The sequence below is a fragment of the Zeugodacus cucurbitae genome, chromosome 3 (genome assembly GCF_028554725.1).
Source record: "Zeugodacus cucurbitae isolate PBARC_wt_2022May chromosome 3, idZeuCucr1.2, whole genome shotgun sequence".
Taxonomy (NCBI): domain Eukaryota; kingdom Metazoa; phylum Arthropoda; class Insecta; order Diptera; family Tephritidae; genus Zeugodacus; species Zeugodacus cucurbitae.
This window is the reverse complement of record NC_071668.1, coordinates 24143650-24166774: the sequence shown is the minus strand read 5'-3', so window position 1 is coordinate 24166774 and position 23125 is coordinate 24143650. Positions and strand designations below refer to the sequence as shown.

The 23125-nt window shown below is 35.8% G+C and overlaps 2 protein-coding genes across 9 annotated transcripts in view; one reads left to right on the top strand and one right to left on the bottom strand.

Annotated features, from left to right (window-relative positions):
• The window catches only part of LOC105214799 (probable inactive serine/threonine-protein kinase scy2), a 79361-nt gene that overhangs the window by 45266 nt on the left and 10970 nt on the right, over positions 1–23125 (top strand). The window lies entirely within an intron of this gene.
• Positions 6521–15206, bottom strand: LOC105214800 (uncharacterized). 4 transcript variants are annotated; one of them, XM_054226574.1, is made up of 3 exons: positions 8733–15206; positions 8518–8683; positions 6521–8461 (listed from the first exon to the last, which is right to left on the bottom strand). In XM_054226574.1, the coding sequence occupies exon 1, from the start codon at positions 14595–14597 to the stop codon at positions 9141–9143; it is 5457 nt and encodes a 1818-aa protein (XP_054082549.1). In that variant the 5' UTR covers positions 14598–15206; the 3' UTR covers positions 6521–8461; positions 8518–8683; positions 8733–9140. The 4 variants fall into 4 exon arrangements, with proteins under 4 accessions (XP_054082549.1, XP_054082552.1, XP_054082548.1 ...); XM_054226577.1 differs by having other exon boundaries at positions 8518–14760; positions 14810–15206; XM_054226573.1 differs by having other exon boundaries at positions 8518–15206.

Here is a 23125-nt window from a genome sequence, read left to right as displayed (position 1 = left end):
GTCTTTCTTGTGGTTAACGGCGCTGTGTCTGTATGTATTTTATTTATCTAGCTATTTATTGTTAACGTAACAGAAACTTGCTTGGAAAGCGTATGTATGCACATATGTACACTCTAAAGATTTTTTAATTAGCTATTCAAACTTAAGAAGTCATAATACGTATTAATGTACATCATGCATGGTGTTGGTGATAAGTCATAGGCAAACAATTTTTTACGCAAATTATGCATAATTTTTTATAATGTAAATGTGTATGTACAATTTTTTTTTAATATTTTATTGAGTTGTATTTCTGTTGTATGGTAGTGTCGAGAGTATCTAAAAAATTCCATTTCTCACATATAAAAATGTAAAACATAATTTTTTTCTATTTTTCTCGATATCTTATGTATTCGATCACTGCTGACGTCTTCATTCAATCTAAATAACTTTTCAGTGATCCAGTGGCAATCAGCTGTTCTTGCTGAAATCAAGGTTAAGTTAGGGCCAGGGCCAAGTTAGGGTCAAATTAGCACTTTTAAAACAATTTGTATTGTTGCGAAATCGTTCGAAATACTCATTTTTGGGCATTTAATAGATGTTTTTATAATTTTTCATGAAAAATTAATTTCCCGGTGTTGCAGATCACAAAACATTCTTCAAGTACTCCTAAATATCACGTTTCCGCTCATATTTATATTTTTTTAAATTTTTATTTTTGATCTTGCCCGACGGTTACAAATGTCTCGGTTTTTTGGCAGCATTTCAATCTGGTAGTTCCAGTCTTTCCAATATCTAAACGTCTAAACCTATCCAATCCAGTCAACTGTCAAAGCTGTGTAGGTGATTTACGATGCAATGACATGAGTGTTGTACATCTCTTTATCTCTGTGGAAATTATCATCTAGAAAATTTTCTATCTTGTATAACTGTCGAATTCGGACTAGTAGCTTTATTTTGAACATTTGTTCAATAAATTTGCGTCCATCAACCCGAATTTGTGGAGCACCGATGCATGCACTAAATAGCTGAGACAATATGCATCTAAAAGGACCGCGTGGATCATACCTGAATGAAATACTGGGCATGGGAAATGGTTTTTAGTTATGAAACCACTTAACATTGTTGTTGTTTTAATACGATCCGCAAAATTTGTAAAAGCCACTCGGCGAATAAGAATTTGAGTCGAAATTTCAGTTTTAACCTCAGTAGATATCAGCGACAGTTTGATGTGGGTGTCTCATTTGTTGAACCCAAACATCAATCAAATCTTACAAAAATATGAACTTTAAACTCAATTAACCTGCGAGTTTATTGAACTGCAATTAGAGAATTTCCAAGCCACTTTTTAGCATGTGTGATACATTTGAAGCACATATACATATATCCGATATTGAATGATACACCCCAAATTAGTCGCAACCGCTAGGGAGAAGAAAATTGTTGTGGTTGGCACAGACGAAATTGCGATTATTCATTAAAAATTGTGACTTTTTGTCGATAACTCATTGCGGATGCACATTTATCAACGCCAATTTGTTTGATTTTATCGCAATGCTTCCGATGTTTCAATATAATTTCAATGTATTTATAAATGTGTGTATAAGTACTTAATTCCATAATTCGTAATTTTGGTGCGGTTTGTTTTGATTTTTTTGCCTTTGCTATTGTTACATTTTTTACGTGTCTCGCTTGTTCAGTAGTAGTTAATCATCAGTTAATTGCTACCGGTTTGTCACTGGTTGTATGTCAATGTAACGCACTGTCAGCATTTGTAGCGTAACATTTTAAATTGTTTTTGTTTTTTGTTAAACCACGCTTTATTGTAATTTTATCGCATCTATTGCGCAATCAGCCGCAAGTGTCAACTCAAAACAAGCACAAACGTTTAATGATCAAATGTACACTCATTTTGATGTTGTTGGTTAATGGCTCATTGTTAGGGTGGTACATTTTTTTGTTGGTCAAAATTTTACTGTTTTGCCATTTATGTATTATTGAAAATTAAAAATTTTTAAAAACCAATTCCAGTGTGAGTGTCCTAAAATACAAACCGATAAAATATTAATTTAAGCTTTTAATTTAAAACTTAATATTTATTTTATGTTTTTTTAATTGTTTTCAAATGTTTAAATAATTTTTTGGATTTCAATCTGATTGTCTTTTTTCTTCCCTTCTGTCAAACTTAAAATGATATCACGAAATTTTCGCATTTCTATATTTCAATATATAAAATGTCGAAAAGAAGTGTTCTTTAAGAATTTTTTAGTATGTAAAAATATTTGCCATTATTTGACAGTAAAAAAAACTCCAATCAAACTGATGAGTGCATTTTTGTTATTATTATAACTTTGGTGAAATAATTCCATTAATTAAATACATTATAATGTGCCCTCAAGTATTGCTTATAAACACTAATGTAAAATTTACTAACATTAGTACCACCCTAATATCATACATAAACAATATTAAATAATATTGTGTGAAGTAGAAAGTTTACCCTTGTAACAATTTAAGTAGCGGCAATAATTTCATGCGCCAGCCATCTCCATTATGTCATTATTTTTCGGTCTCTTTACTTACTAGATTTTGTAGACATATTACCGATAAATGCTACAGCAATAAATTTGATATATTTTAACTTTTTTATACTTTACTGTTTATTTCATGTATCTATGTACTATATTTTGCGATATTTTGTAAGATTGTTCAATATTATTGCTCTATTGAAAAAGCTGTTCATAGATAGTTTATCACTGTTATTTGAACATTACGTTCTTTTAGAAATATTCTATTGAATTTCATCCAAGCAAATCTTGGAAATCCATTGTTGATCCAATCCAATGAGACCGTTTCTGGTATACATTCGTTCGATTTCTCCTTTTAAGCTACTAACCAACGAAAATAATAATCTAAAAATTGTAAAAGTGGCTTCGTTCAATTATTTAATGATATTCCGCATTGATCTTAAGTTCAATAATCAGATCAGTACATTCTGGAGACCGAATAGGTTAAGATCTCATAAAAGATCGCTAAACACTAAGCAATGGTTTTTATAAGACAGTTTTATTATTTCAATCAAGTACATTTCCACCATTCAATGTGACTGACATCCATTTCAAAGGCTCCAAAGAAATTTAAAAACTCGATGTACGAGTAACCAAAAACATAAGACTTCTGCAACAAACTCGTTTATCCTAGATAAGACATATAGTTCTAGAACTATACAGACACGTGTTAAAAGTTAGTATATTTTGAGGAAATTAATTATATATTATCAAATATCGGTTTCCATTTTGTTGATCTCAAGATACAACCTTGCTGTTGATACTTTTCATATATCCATACACTAGATAAAGCAAAAGCAATAAGTTATTACAACTAGAAACTCCGATACAAGTAGAAGTATAGTTTAGATAAAAACGTCTTTCTTTCTTCCTCTTTCTTTTCTATTCAATAATGTATAATAAACAACCTGTTTATTGTGAAATTCACTTTTTTCTCGTGACATTAACATTAAACAATTTAAAAAATATATTATATTACCGTACGTGTTAAAATAGGTAGTGTTGCTTATCCTATCTGAGAAACGATGACTAAACATTGAATTCTAAGAATGTAATTTTACGTATATGAGTCATTGAATGACATGAGATATAATTGAGACGTAAACATGTTTTACTATTATATATTCTATAATAAATATTTATTCATATCATATTTTTTCAAAAGTAATTAAGTTTCGGTTTAGTAAGTTCATGCAAAATTGTCAATTACTCAATTTAACAACTCTGCTAACCAACGGATTGAATATAAATATGCATGTTACTTAACTTTTATGAAAATGTGTGCAAGGTTAATACCATTTTCTTTCACTATAACAATACAATGCCTTTCTTTCACATATTTGACCTGCCAACAAAACAAGTTCAAGTAACAAAATACAAGTATCTAACTAGTATGCATTATGGCTTAAGCGCCACACGAAGGCCCACTCGAAAATGTCTATACTTATGTACGTACTCGTATTCGCTAGCATATCCATTCCATTGTCGGTGAAGAGCATATCCTGCAAATTACACGTACAAGTGACTGGGTGCCAAGTGCTATTTGTAGCTGTTGTATGAGTCTTTGCTTGGCCAAAAGCCAAATAGTTGACAGTGTTGTAAACCTGATTGTGACGTGTTTGCTATATGACGCTTGAGAAAATAATGCAGCTTTCGACTCACGCCAACGATTTATCACATGCACATGGTGAGCAGTGTCCCTGCAGGGATTTCTAATCATTTTACGAGCGTTATCTACTAAAGAGAAGAAGGCACTGAAATTTATATGTTGTCTTTAGTAGAAAACAAATATGACAGTGTTGTATTTATAACAGACATCGAAGACGCTTCTGCTCGCTAAGTTTGAGCTGTGATCTCGTCTAAATACTCATATGTAGAAATGTTAACAAAGTTATAAAGTTCAATTCAATAAAATAGAGTATGGAGATACCTTATTTTGGTATTACAATCTCCTGCCTATTGCCTTTTTAATTATGCCAGTCTATTTGCTTTATACCAATTCCTTGTTCGATTCGCTATTACGCAATATTTGGTATATTGATGGCAGCTAAATGGAATTTCTTAACTTTTTTGTGTTTGAATCGTATTATCACCAACATGACATTGAACGCAATTAAAATTTGAGCGTGTTAAAAGTGATGCATGTTCGTAATTTTACTTCCGTCTACAAGTTTCCTGTTAGGGGTGTATCAGCTTGCGTACGAACACAAATAATTCGAATGCCCAGCTGCCGTCATGTTTTTGAGTACTCGTACGTGCTCCAATGACAACTGGAAAGTACCGCTACAAGCATTTTGGCAATTTATATATGTGAATCCTGTGAGTGCATATATTTAATGATTAATATATGAATATTTATTTATATATATTTCGCTGGTTGCTTTGTGTGCCTTGCCTTTCATTTTCACTTAAATTGCAAAAATTTAAAATAGTAGTTTGAAGTAGTTGTAGGTCTAGTATTTTGTTCAGGTTCAACGAGATAAATATATTTATTTGAATGCGAAATGCAAAATGAGCATTTTGACATCTGAGGGGTAAGAATCCCATCTGTGTTAAACATATTGAGGGATATTTGGTCTGAACTAAAATTAATCATTATGTATATGACAAAACAATAAATAAACTATCATCATTGGATCGTTTAAATACCAAAATCAAATTGATAGTTTAAAAACTTTGAAACCGATTTCTATGTCAGTATATTTGAAAAAAAAAATATATTAATTAAATTAAGATAATTTATTAAGCCTTAAAAGTTAGCGAATACATCAATATTATATAATTTTGTTCGATGTAATTTCCAACAAATTTAATCGCGAAATTCAGTATGAAATATTCTATATATTTATAGATATATATTATAGCATATTTTCTGACGCCTTAATATCTCTCCCCGAAATTCCAATCAAAAATTGCTAAATTATTTATATTTGTATATTATTAAGCGTACGATATTTATATCACAAAGCTACATATGTACATATATATATAATAATAAAATCAAATAATAAAAATTCTCTTCCATCCCTGAACTTCGCATTTCAATGCGTTTATTCATAATGCTGTGCATTCACTCATACATATACATATATTTGCATGCTGAATATGCATGTTATTGCTGTATATATAATATTCTTATATATAGCTATCTATCTACTTGTATATATTTGAATTTATGAGTTTATCATTGAGATGTTGACGTCAATAGTTGTCCGTTGACCGGTAATTAACATGTCGCCTGTGCAAAATTTGATGCCATTGTTGATACATATACATACATACATATGTATACTGTACAAGGGAAAGTGTAAATTACTTGAATAATCTTTGTACGACAGCCTCAGAGCAAATCATAATAAATTGTATGCATCTAAGTTACTCAGATTCATTCCAAAGTTACTCTTAATATGCGTGTGTATACATAAAGGGTGTTGTAAATGGCGCAGGTGAATGGATAGCAAGATCGGAGGTCTAAAATGTATGTGTCATCAATACCAGGTTAAGTGTTTTTCCAAATTTCCATTTTGACAGAGCTGTTGAAATTCGAATTCTTTGTCAGATAGGCCATTTTGTTGTTTTGGTACATAGCAGCTTCTAGTTTAGGAAGTTACACATAACAAGCCTATAAATATATGAAACAACGGCATACCCCTATTGAATGACCCGATTTTTTTTAAATACTTCTTTTATAACACTTAATATTCAAGATAAACTTACATATACATTTTTACATACTTTTTAAAAGTTGTCACTTAGTCAGTCAGCTAATTTAATTATTGCGAAAATAATATTTATTATATATTTTCACACTTTTATGTTAAATAAATTATATAGTATATAAATAAAGAACACAATTCAAATCAGTTCAATAGAATGCTTGTTAATAATTTATGTATGTATTGTATGAGTAGATATATTAACACATTATTTTTAATATCGTTAAAATTAAAGTAAATATACAAACCTTAAACATATTTAGTGTCAATTCAAATAAGTCGTAAACAACGTTTTCTTTAAAAATTACTTCTAACATAAAAAATTATCATTAACATACAATAAATCTCAAAACAACAACACAAAGGTGTCTATTTTTATCATGTTGATTAAGAATTACGTGGAGGCACAAATTGTAGAAAACAAAAAAAAATATTTTAATAACTTTCTTGACCACAGCCAACTTCTCTAAAATTATTTTGATGAGTTGGAAATTGAAAGTACTCGTTGAAAGTAACATTTAAATTTTATTAAAAAGGTATTTTCTACTCAAATTTTTATTTATGTACATATGTATATACATTGGAACTTCCATAACTCGAAGGTCTCCATAACTTGAACTTTTGAGTTGGCAATAACGTTTAGAAATCAAATTTCATACAAATTTGCTTCCATAACTCGAACTCTTGAAGTGACATTGAAATTTCCTTCCATAAATCATCTTCCATGGCATAATACAAAATTTAAAATTGTACTATCGCAGCAGAATTTTAAAAGAGTCCCTCTATATCGTGGATTATGGTGATTCGAGTTAGTGAAGTTCCACTGTAATTGAATATTTTTCAAGTCGTCCTCGGAATCACTCATTTTATCATGATCTGTAAACTTCAAACGAAAATAGCATTTTAACCAAGTTAAAAAATTATTTTACAGTTACAAAATATTATTTTTTAAATCGTAAAACGAGCCTGTTGGACTTCCTCAATTTCATAAATTTCTAGTTGTTTTAATTGAAAGTGCGAAAATCGCTGTAGTAAGCAATTCGTCAATCTAGTGTGTCAAGCATTATGCAAAATCCAAACTGCTGAAAAGGAATACTTTATATTATGCATTATTTTATTTTAAAGCACATATGATACGGTATAAATTGTGATATAATTTGTTGTTGTCTTGATACTGTCAAATAATAATTAGTGTTGGGAAGCAACAAGTACTTTAAAAAAATCGGGTACTTAACAGAACACCGCGAATTTTACTTAAATATACCACCTTGGCAAAAAAAAAATTATAACTGAATATTCAAAAAATAGAATAAATATCTGCAACTTTCTGCAGTACAGTAAATGGTCTTTATTTTCATTAAGAAGTGATTTCTTACAAACTTCGATATTTATATTATATCGTATTAGATTTCAAATTTAGAAATTCTGATCTTACGTAATTTCGAATCAGAGTACTTTTAAAAACCGCGTACTACTGATTCTTTTCAAAATCTGCCATTGAGTATTTTCCCTCGTGATACTCCCCAACACTAATAATTCTTACTTTTTATTTGAATCTAAAGTCTCGTCTTTCCATATTGTACCCAATGACATACATAAGTACATAAGTGTGGAATTTCAATCCTATAGCCTACTTTCTTAGCTTATGCTGATTACAAATACCCGCATGCAAACTTACTTAGGTACACAAACACTTAACTTGCTGCATATGCATAAAAGTATTTTTTCAAATATGGAAAACACCGCAATCAGTTGTTTTGACTGAACACTCTACGAACACATACATACATACATATGCCATATGCGAAAGCGCAATAGATTTTTTAAAGTGGGGTAAATTTGTATGTGTATGTATTTATTTATGTAATGTAATATAATATGAGTGTATACGAGCGCACTGCAGAAGTGTATAAAAATAAAGTTAAACGTTGCAAAATGCCCAGCTCAAGGTCGTCTCGATCTCCAGTGACACGTGTAAGTGCATTTATGTACACTGCGCATGCAAACATACACACATACATATTCATATACATTTGTAGGTGTATGCTTACTGTGTTGCTGAAAAATCGTTTTCGTCGCAAAGTGCACCATTTCTTCTATGAATTACCAATTCAGCAGCATAAGCAACTAACCGAAGCGTTACAGTAGAACACTGAAAAACCTGTAAACACAACACAAAACGGAAGAGCAAAACGTGCACTTCAAGGCTTTAACTGTAAAGTTTTCACACTGCCAAAAATATATTCAATTCTTACTACAATTGCTGTCAATAAGGTCACTAGTTCTGGTTCTATTTATAGAACAAGGACGTTTGACGGTGAAACCAGTAGGGTTAGTCGTTGTCATCGATAAAGTGGGGCGAATTTAACGCATTTGATTTGTGTTGGCTAATGGCACTCCAAATGGTCAAATGGTTTATTTCTAAAAGATGTATGTTAAAATATGCATGTACAAATAATTCAATACTTACCGCAGTATGTCCTTCCACTTTCCTGGCTGATCGATGACAAAGCTCAAAAATGATGTGCACTGGCATATATGCACAAAGGCATTTACATTTACCGTATAGATCAGCACAGCTTGGAAAATGGAACAGCACACTGCAGTTTACAAACAACAAGTACATAAGCTCATGTAACTAATTGGAGTCCGCGCTTACCTGCTTATGCGAAAGAAAGGGAAATGACAAATATACAAATCGCACAAACAAGCAAGCGGGAACTTCACAGTTGGCATAATGTACATAATATGAAGCTCACGACTATTTAAAGATAAATGAGAATGAAACATTCAACTGTAAAATAAACATAGAAATTAAATCTTAACATGTGTATATATGTATTCGGGCAAGAGTTGCCAACATCCCCACCCCCGTGAATCAACCCGATTCACCACCATCAATGTCCAGAACGGCTAGTTTTGAGACTGCTCGTCGCTTAAGTCCTCCCGAAGTTCGTATGTCTGCTCTTCGCACCTCGCCATCAATCCCAGGGTATACTTTCTCCACTCTACCGCGGCACCATTCTCGCCGTGGAACGTTAGGATCGCATATGAACACCAAGTCTCCTTCTTTCAATGGCTTCGTGCGTTGACACCATTTTACACGGCGGGTCAATGTAGGAAGATATTCAGTAATCCACCTCTTCCAAAAATGATCCCTCAATTGGCGAGCGATACGCCACTGCTTACGTAGCAAACAAGTTTTTTCCAAGTCGACATCTGCTATAGGGGTCTGCGCTGTATTTGCTGCTCCCAGGATGAAATCGTTAGGAGTTAACGGCTGTTCCTGGTCGACGGTGATAGGCAGATGCGTCAGTGGACGAGAGTTAACAACGTTCTCAGCTTCAATCAGGAAGCTAATCAGAGTATGCTCCTTTGGTGAAACTTCCTTTAAAGTCTGACGTAGAACTCGCTTGACGCACTGTACCATTCTTTCCCATGCGCCACCTTCCGCAGGGTTAAATGGTGAATTAAACACCCACTGGATGTTTTTCTGTGATAATTCACTTTGTAAGCGATGACAATTGAACACTTCAGTGAATCGCTTGGCTTCTCGGTCGGCGCCAACGAAATTCTTTCCATTGTCTGACCTAATTCTTATGGGCACACCTCGTCGATTCACAAAGTTTCGTATGGCAATAATGCAGGAGTCTGTACTCAAATCGTGAGCCAGCTCAAGATGCACAGCTCTCACTGTAAGACACGTAAATAGTGCAACCCATCTCTTCTCAGTACTTCTCCGAACAGTGATAGTTACTGGTCCAAAGTAATCGAGTCCAGTGTAGCTAAACGGGCGCACGTGAGGAGTGAGTCTGTCTGACGGAAGCGGCCCCATCCATGGCGCTGACGGAGTAGCTTTATTCAAGCGGCACACAGCGCAACTGGCAATGACGTTGCGCAACAAACTCCTCAGTCGTGGCACCCAATAACTGCGGCGGATGACACCAATAGTAGCCTCTATGTTCTGGTGCCACATGGCGCTATGGTGATGTAACACCAATAGCTTCGTAAATTGATGATCAGGCGGTAGAATAATAGGACTTCGTGTGCTGATTGGAAGCCAGCTGGCAGCGTCGATGCGTCCATGTACTCGGAGAACGCCTTCCTCATCTTTGTACGGTGAAAGTTGCAGCAGCTTGCTGTCATGGGCGATGTCATGACCATTTTCGATGGACTGGAACTCTGTTGCATATACTTCACGTTGTACTATCCGGCATAAAAGGCGTTTGGCGTTCTCTACTTCTTTGGCGGTTAAACCATAACATCGATCTGGCTGCACACGACGACGGCAATTATCGACAAAGCGTAAGACCCAGGCAACGGCTCTTACCAATCTTCGAAAAGAAGAAAATCTATTAAAATCTAGAAAGTTATGACTCACGATAACTAAGGTAAATTTAGAGCGAAGTTCTTCATCAGGTTCATCATTTCCGGTAACTATAACGTCTTCAGAGGGCCATCCTTGCTCATCCTGCTGTAGGAATGGGGGTCCCCGTGACCAACGCGCTGCTGGATTAAAATCGGTGCGATCATTTGCTCGCGTGGCTTCATCGGCTACATTGTGCTTAGTGGGTAACCATCTCCAATTTGATATGCTTGTAGCGGCCAATATCTCTGCTATTCTGTGCTGTACGAAAGGCTTATAACGTCGATGTTCACATTGAATCCATTTGATCACCGTTTTTGAATCACTCCATAGGATATAGTCTTTGATCTTGAGAGAATGTTCTTTGCGAATACACTGCATAAGACGAGTGCCCAAGACCGCTGCCTGAAGTTCAAGGCGTGGCACGGTGAGGGGTTTCATTGGCGCACACTTCGTCTTGGCACAAACGAAGGCAACATCAATTTTACCAGATGAAGATTGAGATCGAAGATAAGCAACGGCGGCGAAGGCATTTTCACTGGCATCAACAAATACATGGAGCTGAAGTATTTGAGGTGCACCATTTCTAAAATAGAAACGAGGTATGGCATATTTGACAACCTCTGGTAATTGTTTGCGCCACTTCACCCATGCGACATTAATATCGTTTGGCAATGGATCGTTCCAATGTATATCGTGTTTCCACAGCTCACGCATAAGTAGTTTGGCTCCAATGACGAAATTGCTCAGGAATCCTAGAGGGTCAAATATAGACATCACGATGCTTAGAAGTTCTCTTTTAGTAGGGCGTCTCTCTCCATTTATCACTGCTTCATCAACGTTATGGAATTTCAATTTGAAGCCAAAACAGTCTGACGATGACTGCCAAAATAAGCCAAGCACCCTCTCACCAACGAAACTTTCTTTCTTGCCAATCGAACGTGTGACATCAGTACCATCGAGTGCGGCTACTACCTTTTGTGAATTGGATGTAAAATTGCGAAGCTCAAACCCAGCATTCATATGAATAGCTCGAACTTGTTTTGATACAGAAATGGCTTCCTCTTCCGAGCTAAAGCTATCCACGAAGTCATCGACATAATGGTGGTCTAATATTGCTTTGACCGCGCGGGAATTAGTTCCGTGTTCATCTTGATGCTCGAGCGCATTAACTTTTTTTACATAATTTGCAGCACACGGTGAACAGGCTGCACCAAACGTCATCACACACATTTCGTAAACATCTAGAGGTTGAGTAGCATCACCACCACGCCAGAGGAACCGCTGTGCGCATCTATCGTCTTCTCGTATAAGCACTTGGTGGAACATCTCCTTTATGTCTCCACACACAGCAACAGCACCCTCGCGAAAATGAAATAATATCGATGGCAATGGGCGATATTCTTGTGGACCCTTCAAAAGCTGTGAATTCAGGGAAGTTCCACTTACCTCAGCAGCGGCGTCAAATACCATACGTAGCTTTCCAGGTTTATTGGGATTAGCAACGGCAAAGTGCGGCAAATACCAAGTAGTAGGCGTATACACAGCGGCTTCTGCTGGCGGTAGTTTTCGTGCATACTTCTTTGCGACGTAAGAGTCCATGATGCTCTTGTATTCGGCGGCAAAATTCACATCACGACTCATTTTTCGCTCTACACTGACTAATCTTTTTAGGGCCATATTATAGCTGTCAGGTAACTTAACGTTGTTACTACTCCATATGAGACCCGTTTCAAAACGTCCATCTACGCGGCATGTGGTAGACTTCAGAACATCTCTGGCGCGGATGTCCTCTTCACTCTCTAACAGGGGTGCAGCTCTTACACCGAAACTCTCAGTGTCGAAAAATTCGGCTACCATATTGTGGAGTGTCTGATCAGCTTGGCGGTTCACATGTAAACATGAAATAGGAGATGGTAGCGTAGTTGATGTTGGGCCAAACACCACCCAACCCAACTCCGTATTGGCAATGAATGGACCATGCCCCTTTACCTTCATAGTTGTTAATGGTAATCCCAAATGGCAGTGATCAAGACCAATCAACAGCTTGGGCCTGACCTGGGCGTAAGGCTGTACCGGAAGTTGGCTTATGTGTCCACACTCGTGACCCAAATCGTTTCTGTTTAAGCTCTGTACGGGAAGTTGTAGGTTCGACACAACATACACGTTGCGTAGTTTATGTTGTTTCTGCATACCGGCACCACTAATAAATAAGTCCACTACAAACGTTGACTCCTGCGCTACATGTCCTCCAAACCACTGAACATTTAAAGACTGCTCACTTCCGCGCATTCCTAAGTCTCGAACAAGAGCACTATCGATCATTGTGATGGATGAACCTTCATCGAGAAGTGCATATGTCTCAACACGCCTTTGATTTCCGTATAGGGTAACCGGCAGAATACGAAACAGAAGCTTATTATCGGTAGAACTGCAACTTAAAACTGCTGATCTTGCTTCTAGTGATGACTGCTGACTGTTGAGTGAACGATGTGGTGATGTAGTCTTACGATTGGCATATGTGTTTACATTAGGCGGACTTAACTGCCTTGACGAACTGTTAATATTCTCTACAACTTCATGTAAGAGCTTATGATGCACTCTCCTGCAACCCTCAACTGAACATAACATGCGTCGGTTGCAATTGCGTGTACAATGGCCTAAATTGAGGCAAGCGAAACACAATCGAAGTCGTTTCGCCTCTGTCCATCTTCTTGGCACCGAATATTCTAAAAAACGCGCACACTCTGCTACTTTGTGTTGTTCCTGACAAATTGGGCACCTTGTAGATCGTTGAGGCTGAACTGTATGCAATACCATGCGCGCCTTCGAATCCCTGTATGGATCATCACAAACTGTACAAATTATATTAGCTAATTTCGAGAGCCAATCACTAAAATGTTTTACTGTTGCATGTGGCTGCAGAAGCGCTGCGAAGCTAGCCCACTCGACACGTTTGCTCATTGGTAATTTCGAGACAAGTTCGTCGAGTAACGTAGGATTTGACAAATGTAAGTCACCACCATGAGCAGATTGTAAAAAGACACAAATGTTACATACCTTCGTTGCAAACGGTATAATTTTGATCATGGCATTTTCCGATATAGGTGCGATTTCCTTTATCTGACACAACTGGCTGCGGATTAACTGCTCAGGGCGCCCAAACCGAAACTTTAATAATTCAATTATATTACCGACATTGTTCGGATGGATTAGCAGTGACTTGACTGCTTCACGCGCGTATCCTTTTAGGCTCTTTAATAATCGTTGGTTGTTCTCATAATTGCTGTACCCATAAATTGCACTTGACTCTATGAAAGCTGTATAAAATATTGGCCAATCCTCCGGCTTTCCACAAAAATCTGGCAAATCCTGCAATTTCCTGGGCAAACTCGATGACTGAGTAGACGTAGCACTTGTATTGGCGAATGTAGGAACAGTCGTTGAATTAGAGTGAATCGAAGGAGTATCGATCCCTAAAATTGTAGAACTGTACATGTGGTTTGCAGCAGCGGTACTTGCAGCAAATAGCGGCGGCGTGTAACGGATATCGGTAGGCTGTGACAATGGTACTGTACAGTTAGCTATAGCTGGCGACTGCGATTCTGGCAATTGAACCGTTGGCAATTGTGTTCTCGATTGAACCTCGGCGGCAACATTATTGTTTGATGTACCCACGTTGAGCGTTTCAGCACGTGATTGTGGCTGGGAGGCCGACAAACTAATCTCTAGCATGGCGATACGTTTTTGTAGAGCGGCGATCACGTTATCCTGGCGTGCAATGGCAGCAGCTGATGATGCTCGAGTGGTGGCTCCTGTGGCTGTAGGACCGGCTGGTAAATCACTGGCTGTATTGACGGTGGCTGATGCATTGCTACCCTGGCTGGGTTTTGATGCTGATGACGTAGAAGCACCACTGTCCATGACTGGCGAATTAACAGAAGTTTGGCGGCGAGGCGACTTACCCATCGAATAATACGGCACAAATGGATTCCGAAATAAAGAAATCACAAACCAAACTTGCAAATAGTTGGAATGCGAAATAAAGACTTGTCATCGATAAAGTGGGGCGAATTTAACGCATTTGATTTGTGTTGGCTAATGGCACTCCAAATGGTCAAATGGTTTATTTCTAAAAGATGTATGTTAAAATATGCATGTACAAATAATTCAATACTTACCGCAGTATGTCCTTCCACTTTCCTGGCTGATCGATGACAAAGCTCAAAAATGATGTGCACTGGCATATATGCACAAAGGCATTTACATTTACCGTATAGATCAGCACAGCTTGGAAAATGGAACAGCACACTGCAGTTTACAAACAACAAGTACATAAGCTCATGTAACTAATTGGAGTCCGCGCTTACCTGCTTATGCGAAAGAAAGGGAAATGACAAATATACAAATCGCACAAACAAGCAAGCGGGAACTTCACAGTTGGCATAATGTACATAATATGAAGCTCACGACTATTTAAAGATAAATGAGAATGAAACATTCAACTGTAAAATAAACATAGAAATTAAATCTTAACATGTGTATATATGTATTCGGGCAAGAGTTGCCAACAGTCGTCTTATAGTTTTCTTGGTACTACACAGGTTGTTAGAATTATGGTTACAGAGAAAGTCTCAATGTGCAGTGTTGCATTCAGAGAATAAATTGTATATTACTGCATCGGGTTTTATCTATGTATTTCCTCAGAACTTTTGTATCCATAAATAAGTTTTATGTAATGTAAGAGAACCCTTACTATATCATTTTATCTTCTAAAAATAAGATATACGACGAGTTTAAAAAATACAAGATCGTTATGAAAGTGGAATATGTTGAGAATATTGAATCACTCATCAGTTTTCTGGACTCCAGCTTTGCTATTTACTACATCATGGAAAAAGGTCTATCCTAAAACTTAGTGATAATGAAACCATGCATAGAAAAGTCAACACTCTTGTAGAATACTAAAAAATTTACTAAAGCTCATCCTTTTCTCATATTTTTTGGGGTTTAAGATATAAAAGACCACCGTGGCTAAAAGGCGCGCTAGGCGCTTGAAGTGCATTGAATACATTATTTAATAGCAATTATAGTATTACATAACATTTAACCCAGTAATGCCCAGAACTTTTTACGTTTCAGAGTTTTCTGAAATGAAATACACCTATGTATATTGACCGCCTGTGCACGAAAATGAAATCAGTTTTGCGATTCATTATAATATATAAATTAAATATATAATTTTTTTTCGGAAAATGCGAAAAACCAGCTTAATTTGCTGTTTTATAGTGAAATTTTCCAGTTATTTATGAAAATATAGGGATAATTTTGCGTTATATGGTAATCGTGGGTTAATTCGGGTTAAGGGATTATGTGGCTTTCAGAGTTTAAAAACAAGGATATTTTAACATTTTGATTCGTCATATTGTCATATTTTTTATGACTGTCATATCAACACTGTTGTTGTTTCACATGCAAAATTAAAATATGACTGATATGACACTCCGTGGTATGTTTCTTGAGTTCGCTATTTTATACTCCTACCCACTTGCTACCGAATTTTTTCGGTTTTTTGCGGCATATGCCTAGTACTGCAGTAACCGGTTACTTTTTAGAACCGGTTTTTTTGGGACACACTCGTGGCAGTGTAGGCGGTCGCTGGGTGGGGCTTTGGGGCGTTTTGGGGCAAAACTTCGACGAGTGGGTAGTCGGTTTTCTGTGAAGAACCGGTTTTTTTGGGTCGGTCAGTGGTCGGTTTTGCTCGTGCCCTTCTGCCCGAACACTCGTTAAATCTCGTTATTGAATGAAGGAAACAAAAAATATTACAATTTTACATTTTGACAGACTTTGAACAGAAAAACACACTTTTTAGTAAAATTTGTGTCTTGTCTCGAAAAACAAAAAAATTAAAATGATTCGTTCAACAACTAGATAATGTAATTTCAAATAACTGTGCAAAATTTGAACAAAATCGTTTCATTAAAGTTTGAAATTGAAACTGACCTGCCGAGATGGGCGAAACTTCCACAGGGTATATCTCTTAGAATTATATTCAGATCAATTCTATCGAAAATTAGTTACCGGTTTCATCTAAGATGTGAGAATTACAACGAAATATATTTAAAGCCTCTGACATCGGTTAATAATTTCTTAAATTTAAATACATATATATATGTATGTATTTATAGCAAAATGTAATAGTAGTCACCACAAAAAATTGTAAAATTACCATAACGCCATAAAGGCCTTGCAATTTCTAATGTGTGGCATGAAATAGTGCATGGTAAATATGCATTCATTATGACATTGGCCATTAGCACACATTTCAAATGCGTAGCAGGTATCTTTAATGCATACATGCACCGTAAAAAAAATACGCAGTTAGGATATGTGTTTGTATGTCAATGCGAAAAATTGCCACTGAGGCGGATGGCCGGTCTTTTCTTACATTCTTACAACACAATCCAATATGCACATTTGCGTTTTACCTTTTCATCTTACATATTTCCCTGCTCGCCTACGCCACCTCCTCCTCGTTGTGTCCGTTGGTTTCGTTCGCTTTTGTCTCGTTGTTAATGACTTTGCAGGCGTTTAGAAACTATTTTCTTTTCACTACAATGAGAAGTCCAATGGCGCTGATTCTTTTGTGTAATTCTGCGCAAATGCAAGGCAAGTTTCGAGAAAAAAAAAATTATCACAGATGTGAAGATTGCTTCTCACATATGCGCGCATGAGGTGGTTAATACATATCTTAAGCGCAAAATGGCATGCATACACGTGTGGTCGCTGTTCTAGGTAAATATACTTATGCACAGAGATATACCTGTATACAAATGCAATCGTTTACGTTTGGATACTTTTGTTTATTTATGTGCATTTAAGTGAACTGTGTCAAGATCAACTCATACAGGGAAAATATTTACATTGAAGTTCTACAAATACACACCTTTCTATGATATGCACAAATGCACATACGTATATGCACGAATGTTTGTTTATTCTAACGCGTATCTAATGCAGAATCTCACACTTAACTTCTAAAGGCAGCAAAAAAATCAATTAACAATGTTTGCTATTTTTGAAGACCGCCGTTGAAATTTTTATAGAATTCATAGTAACTCAGCAGCATTCTCTCTGTCGCTAGTTGACTCCAAGAAAACTCAATGCATTTTCCACACTCTCTTATTTTCTTTTGTATAATAAATATATTCGGCACTGAACCCATACATCTTATCCAAAGAACTAATATCAAACTGAAATTGACACTATATAGCGATTTTTTATACTCTCGCAACAAAAGTTGCTAAGAGAGTATTATAGTTTTGTTTACATAACGGTTGTTTGTAAGTCCTAAAACTAAACGAGTTAGATATAAGATTATATATATCAAAATGATCTGGGTGACAAGTAAAGTTCAAATCCGGATGTCTGTCCGTCCGTGCAAGCTGCAGCTTGAGTAAAAATTGAAATATCTTGATGAAACTTGAGAGAACATATAAAGAGCTATAACTAAGCCATAAATTGAGCTATTGAAGTAAAATTTGGTATGAAGGATCGCCCTATGAATGGGTATATGTTGATGTAATTGTTGGGAAAGTGAGCGTGGCTCGCCCCCTACTAAGTTTCTACATATTTCGTAAACTACTTAAGCTATATCAATGAAACTTTCTAGAGTCGTTTCTTTTAGGTACTACCTAATACAGTCCAAACAAATGGAGGAAATCGGATTATAACCACGCCCACCTCCCATACAAAGGTTATGTTGAAATCTACTAAAAATGCTTTAATTCAGTAAGGAAAACCACCAGAAACCTTAAATACCATTATAAAGATGGTACAGAAGAGCTGCACTTATGGGTTAAAAACCATATCTCCGAAACTACTCGACAAATTTCAATGAAATTCGTTTCATAATATCTTCTTAGTTCCCAATGATATTATTTAAAAATAGTCCAAATCGGTTCACAACCATGCCTACTTCCCACATACCAGAACTTTGAAGTCGACTTCACTGACTAGTGAAGATATCGGAACAGAACTTTGCAAACATACTACATTTAAAGAGCGGTATCTAAATCGTCGGAATCGTTCCATAAGTTTTCAGGAAATTCAGAGGGAATATGTTTCTTCTAATAATATGCCTCCGTGCAAAAAATGAGTGAAATCGGGTCATAACTTCCACTATCTCCCATCTATTTAATATTAGGGTTTTCAAACTTTCAATGGACTTTATACCATATATATGCCGATTATGTGAGTCAAATTGTTTGTTATATTAATAAAGTTAAATAAATAAATTGCGAGAGTATAAAATGTTCGGTGACACCCGAACTTAGCCCTTCCTTTCTTGTTTTCGAAAAATTAGTTCAATCCCTAATTCCTTTCACGTGTATTCCCACTATTGATAATTTAAAACATTAAACCATTTTCAAATCAAATATAATTTGATTAAGATAACTGTGCGAACTCACGATTTGTTGGTGGGTAGAGTAAAAAAGCTCTAACAAATCATCACGAACTTAAAATGAAGTTAAGTGATGTAATAACGATTTCCGCAGCTCCAAAGCGCATAAGATCATCTATTACAATGCTATTATATCAATGTGCCATTTTTTTTAGCAAAGGTTCCAATACATATCCCTAAAGGAGTTAAGTCTCGAAGTGACAATACCATTCACTCACTTAGTAAATTAACTCTACTGGAAAAATAAAAATGATTCGTCTCATCATGTCTTCTCATTGGCTTTTTCATGGGTCCTAGAACCGCTGTTTTATCTTTTTACATGAGATATCGAAACATAGTTTACAATATAAACATTTAAATCATAACAATATTTTATTTTCTTAAACTCTCTTCACATAAAATCTATAATATGAAAGTACAAAATCTATGCTGTAAATTCCAAAAGAAACAACAGATTGTTCTCATAAAATAATTCTGAATTTTGAATTTGCTAGATATCTACTAAATGAAGGATCCTTATACATAGTTATGGGCCGCCAAAAACTGATATATTTTATTAGAAATATATTCATAATATTATCTGTTAAAGATGAACACAATCAGAATAATAATCCAATAATTTCAAAACGGAAATTTGAACTGAACTAAATTTGAAAACACCAAACCCATTTTCACCGGTCAAAACAGCTCATTTAGTGAGCCAAAACTGTAAAATCTTTGACATCGAATAATAAATACTAGTAATAACCCCCGATAATCGGGGGACTCCGTTATTTAAAATGAAAAAAGTAAACAATTTTTTTTTTATAAAAACTCAATTTATTCAAGTACTTCATGGAAAACTACATTCGTAGTGGTTTTATTTTGGTCGTAAGTCTTAACTTTGATATCTTGAGAAGATCGTACTCGACTCAATGCGACATACAGCTGGCCATGCGTAAAACAATCCTCCTTGAGGAAAACACCAACTCTTGCTAGAGTCTGCCCTTGAGATTTGTTTATTGTTATTGCGAATGCTACAATTATTGGAAATTGGCGACGCTTTAAAATAAAAGGAAGTGTTGATTCGCTGGGCTGTAAATTTATACGGGGCAATAAAATTTGTTTCCCTTGTGATTCACCGGTTAAAATTTCGACCTCCAAAAAATTACAATGTAGTGCTTTTACTATCAAGCGTGTCCCATTGACCAACCCTTCATATGTATTAAGATTGCGGATTAACATCACAACTGTTCCAACCTTAAGCCTTAATTCATGAGGCGCTACTCCACTGAAATTAAGGGAGTTTAGAAATTCTGTAGGGAATCTGACATGCTCTTGAGGATCTTCAGAAACGACAGTATCCACGCTATAATATACCCTTTCTTCACCGGGCAACATATTTACTATTTCGGTATTTATTATCGTACAGTGATCATTTTTTGGACACAAAATTGCCCGATCCTCCAAATGGTTTTGACTTATAACACCAGACTGAGGCTGAAATACCCAATCCACTAAATTTTCATTTAGCAAAATTATCTCTTCTGGTATATTAATTTTCGACTCTGGAGAGAGCTCTCGACCTTCTCCAACACGCAAAAGAAAACTGTTATATACGGATTCTTTAGAACGCATATTCGTTGAGAGTTTGAGACACCTAAAAAATTTCCAAAGTGAGCACCGTTTCAAACAATTACCAACTATAGCGGCGCGTGAGCTATTGGGCACCACAGGAAGAACTTGCCTGAAATCACCACCTAACAAAATAACCTTTCCACCAAAAGGATTCTGAAGGATGATCTGCATGCAATGGACCTACCCTATGATATATTGATCCATGTATTCGGAAGCAATATGGTCCGCGCCCTGTAGGCTCCGCAATTTTCGCTTCGAATGATGCAAAAGCAAACGAACTATTTAGCTGCCGAATATTCTCCAAATAGTGTCCCCGCCAAGAGCTCAAATCATTTTCTAACACAGCTTTCAAAAACATAATTCATACAATAATTATGTATATATATATACATACATTACGAATATAAAACAATGAAAAGTATAGGTACCTTTTCACTTCTGAAATGTTTTGCTTTACAGTGTACACATATGTTAGTCAAACCCCCAAGCGAACTATACTCCGGAAGAACTACGGAGTTTAGGGCAGCTTTGAAATAACTTGCCATAGATCCTGTATGACTACGGCTCTAATAAAACAGGTCAATTCATATACATACATACATTAACAATTAAAAATTCTATAACATTCACCTCTTCTCTTCGACCTATTAAACTCCTTTTTCGTCTAATTCGCCTTTGGTTTGGCATTTTATTTTTAATAATTAATCTGAATCTGCACTGAAATTCGATGTAGTATGTATGTATTCGCTGGTAATAGCCGCCTTGACTTTTGGAAGAAAACTGAACTGACTCAAAGCTTACCTAACGCAATAACACTTCTAATCAAAATAACGCCGACAACAATATTTCTGTTATATTTTTCACTTGCGTCTTCGCCCATATATATTTGTAAGTATTTATGTAGAGTATGTATAAAACAAAGTAGAGTGTTCATGTCAAAGCGCAGTGTTCCTTAGTTCGTACATACATATACGTACGAATATACAACATAGAAGAGAGCGCATGTCAAATCGTAGATAGCGCCTTAGCGCATGCATATGTATGTATGTCCCATATGTATGTACAATTCATACAACTACGCACTGCACATGCCAAAGCAAACATTCTCTTAGCATCTCTTATTGTCATTTTGCTACCGAGCAGGCAACATTGTTGTTGTTAGATTTCGCACTTGCGCCTTCGCGTATGTGGGTATCAGAGAGCAGCTTCGGGTATGTTCGAGTGTGTTCAATCACACTAGCTTAAATTCGGTACGAGTGTGTCGTAACACTCTTCAAACACGTGTTCGATCGAGTTTAGAACCCGAAGCGAAAATAACGCAAACGAACAATCAAGACGGTCCTATCTTCGAGTGCAAGCAGCAAACTCGGATTTTATGTATATTATATTTTCGGGTGTGTCGTGCACGTGTTGATTGTGATCGAAACACTCGAGTGGCACTCGAAGACCAAAAAATAATAGATAAACATACGTAAACACATATGTATGTACATATGTTGGCGTCGGGATGACGCGTTCTGTCTTAGCTTTTTTGGTTGAATAATTTGAATATTAGACGTACATAGTACATATTATAAAAGAATAATTCAATTTAAGAATAGAATTCACTCAAGACTTATTTTATTTATTAATTTATAAATCATAAATAAAAAACATTTTATTGCACTTAAATATTTTAATTTTTTTTTAAATCACAAATTTCAGGTGTAGACCAGATAAGGTGTTTGTGCCATTGGAAATGTTCTCACAACCCGAATTTTCTATCGTTGTCATTATGAATTATAAAAAGTAAACAAAACAAACAAAACCAATAATCGTTGACAATCACTACGCAATAATAGCATGACTGCCAATTACATACATACATATTCTGAAATTTTGTGCACACTCGTGTGTGACTCGATCACATTCAATACGATCGGGTTAGAGTGCTAGCTCGTTCACAAACGAGTGTCAACTCGGCACTCTGTTAAAACAAGCATATATGCTTGTGTTTCGAGTGTCGCGAAAGGCTCGTTCGTTTTGAACATATCTCCAAACGATCAATACGTATATTCATACCGAAAAGTTTAATCAAACAAAATCAGAGTGGACATTCGAGTGTGCACGAAAATGATATATCCGTTGCAGCTCTCTGGTGGGTATGTATGTAACGAAAGCAAATGACAGAAACATTTGTAATTATTCGTTCTCTTACATATATGCTCTTTTCTGTAGAAGCGCTGCTTATATTAGCTTAATGTAAAAATTGAAGAACTTTAAACGCAAATATATCAAAAGTGGTTTAATGAATTTAAAATCTGTAAAATTTGTGCAAAGTTTCAGATCGCACACTTTAATTTGATGTATTATTTGTCTCTGTACGTTTTGTAGATCTCTGGAAATAAGCGCCTTGTCTTAGAATAATATATAGATA